The 1,508-nt window shown below is 43.2% G+C and overlaps 1 protein-coding gene across 1 annotated transcript in view; it reads left to right on the forward strand.

Annotated features, from left to right (window-relative positions):
• Positions 1-505: 505 nt before the first annotated feature.
• Positions 506-1,508, forward strand: part of EMH_0059910 (sterol O-acyltransferase, putative) — a gene marked incomplete at both ends in the record, with an annotated part of 5,342 nt that continues 4,339 nt past the window's right edge. The window contains 2 exons of the mRNA XM_013501263.1: positions 506-974; positions 1,262-1,338. Coding sequence (XP_013356717.1) covers positions 506-974; positions 1,262-1,338 — 546 coding nt within the window. The remainder of the gene's footprint in view (positions 975-1,261; positions 1,339-1,508) is intronic.

The raw sequence follows: 1,508 nt of genomic DNA on the forward strand, positions 1-1,508 counted from the left end.
TTATTCAGAAGAAAAGTGAAAATAAAAATATAATTCCACTCATATTTCCCCCTTATTACTCTCCCCAGCACGACGCACACGTGGCTGGTGTTGCGGGGTGGCGTACCGTGCATGCAGCAGATGAATGTAAAGGTAAATTAATTACTTTTAATATTCAATTAAATTATTTATTTTGTCTTTTATATAAATTTGTCTCTTTTTGTTTCTTTTCTTCTCCCGAGCTCGCCTCTGTCCCGCAGCCACAGTCCGCCCCCACGACTCAACAGAGCAGCAGCAGCTGCAGCAAACGCAGAGTTGTATAGAACTGTTCTTTCTTTTCTTTTTTTTTCTTTTTATTAAAACTCTCCGACTTGTTTCCTTTCATACGCGCATAGATAGCTGCGATCTCTCGCGGTTTGGGGGGGGAGCTGGGTGCACGGGGTGTAGCTCTGCTGTATAGACTGGGTCTTCTTCCTTCTCTTCTCCTCTTTGACCTGCATAGACACCCCAGGCCACCCCAGAAGCGATGACAACACCAGGCGGCAGCAGTCTCCGCACAACCCCCAATTCCACCTCCCCCAATGAGTCTCCTCAGCAGCAGCAACAGCAGCAACAGCAGCAGCAGCAGCAGCAGCAGCAGCAGGAGGTGTCTGCTGATCCCCCCGCTGGAGTTCGGCGGCGTTTCTCTTCTGCTGGAAGCGAAACTGCAGCAGAAAGTGCAGCACAGAGTCCAGAGCTGCGGGGGGGGCAGGGAGGAGAGAGAGGGGGCAGCAGCAAGCAGCAGCGAGAGAAGAACAGAGAAAACAACAAATACACAGAAACAAATAAACTCGATACTGCAACAAATACACTTCTCTCTCCCAGCAACAAAACAACAAAAAAAGATAGTTTTATGCATGCAACAGAAAACTGCTGTTTTCCATCAAAATTAGATTTCTTTGACCCAAACTCAGAGATAGCCAGATCCCCCTATAGAGGCTTCGCTATACTCTTGTGTAAGCACAGCTCCTGCTGCTGCTGCTGCTGCTGCTGCTGCTGCTGCTGGTGGTAGTGCTGCTGCTGCTGCTGGTGCTGCTGCTGCAGCATCTCCTGCGGGGTACATACACCGCAGCTGCATGCAGACAAAGCAAATTCTCTCGCTGATATAACCCGCATACTAAACCCAGCAAACGTTTACATACATATACATACATACATATAAATATATATATGTATATACATATATATATATATATATATATATATATATATATAAACTCTGCTTGTGTGTTTGTGTATACAGTTATTTGTTCTGCGTTTTATTTGGTGGCGAACCCAATAATGCGGTGGTATGAGCGGGGGGAGTACTTCGATAAGTCGGTGCGTTCAGGTGTATGTACACCTCAATTTAAAAATAAAAAAAAATATTTTTTGCTGCATATCTGTATTATATTTATTATATTTTATTTTGTATCTACTTTGTTGTAGTTGTTTTTTTCTTGTTTAAAATAAATGCTGTTTTTTTCTTTTTTTTTTTTTTTTTTTTTTTT

The sequence above is a fragment of the Eimeria mitis genome, genomic scaffold (genome assembly GCF_000499745.2).
Source record: "Eimeria mitis Houghton genomic scaffold, Emh_scaff66, whole genome shotgun sequence".
Classification (NCBI taxonomy): domain Eukaryota; phylum Apicomplexa; class Conoidasida; order Eucoccidiorida; family Eimeriidae; genus Eimeria; species Eimeria mitis.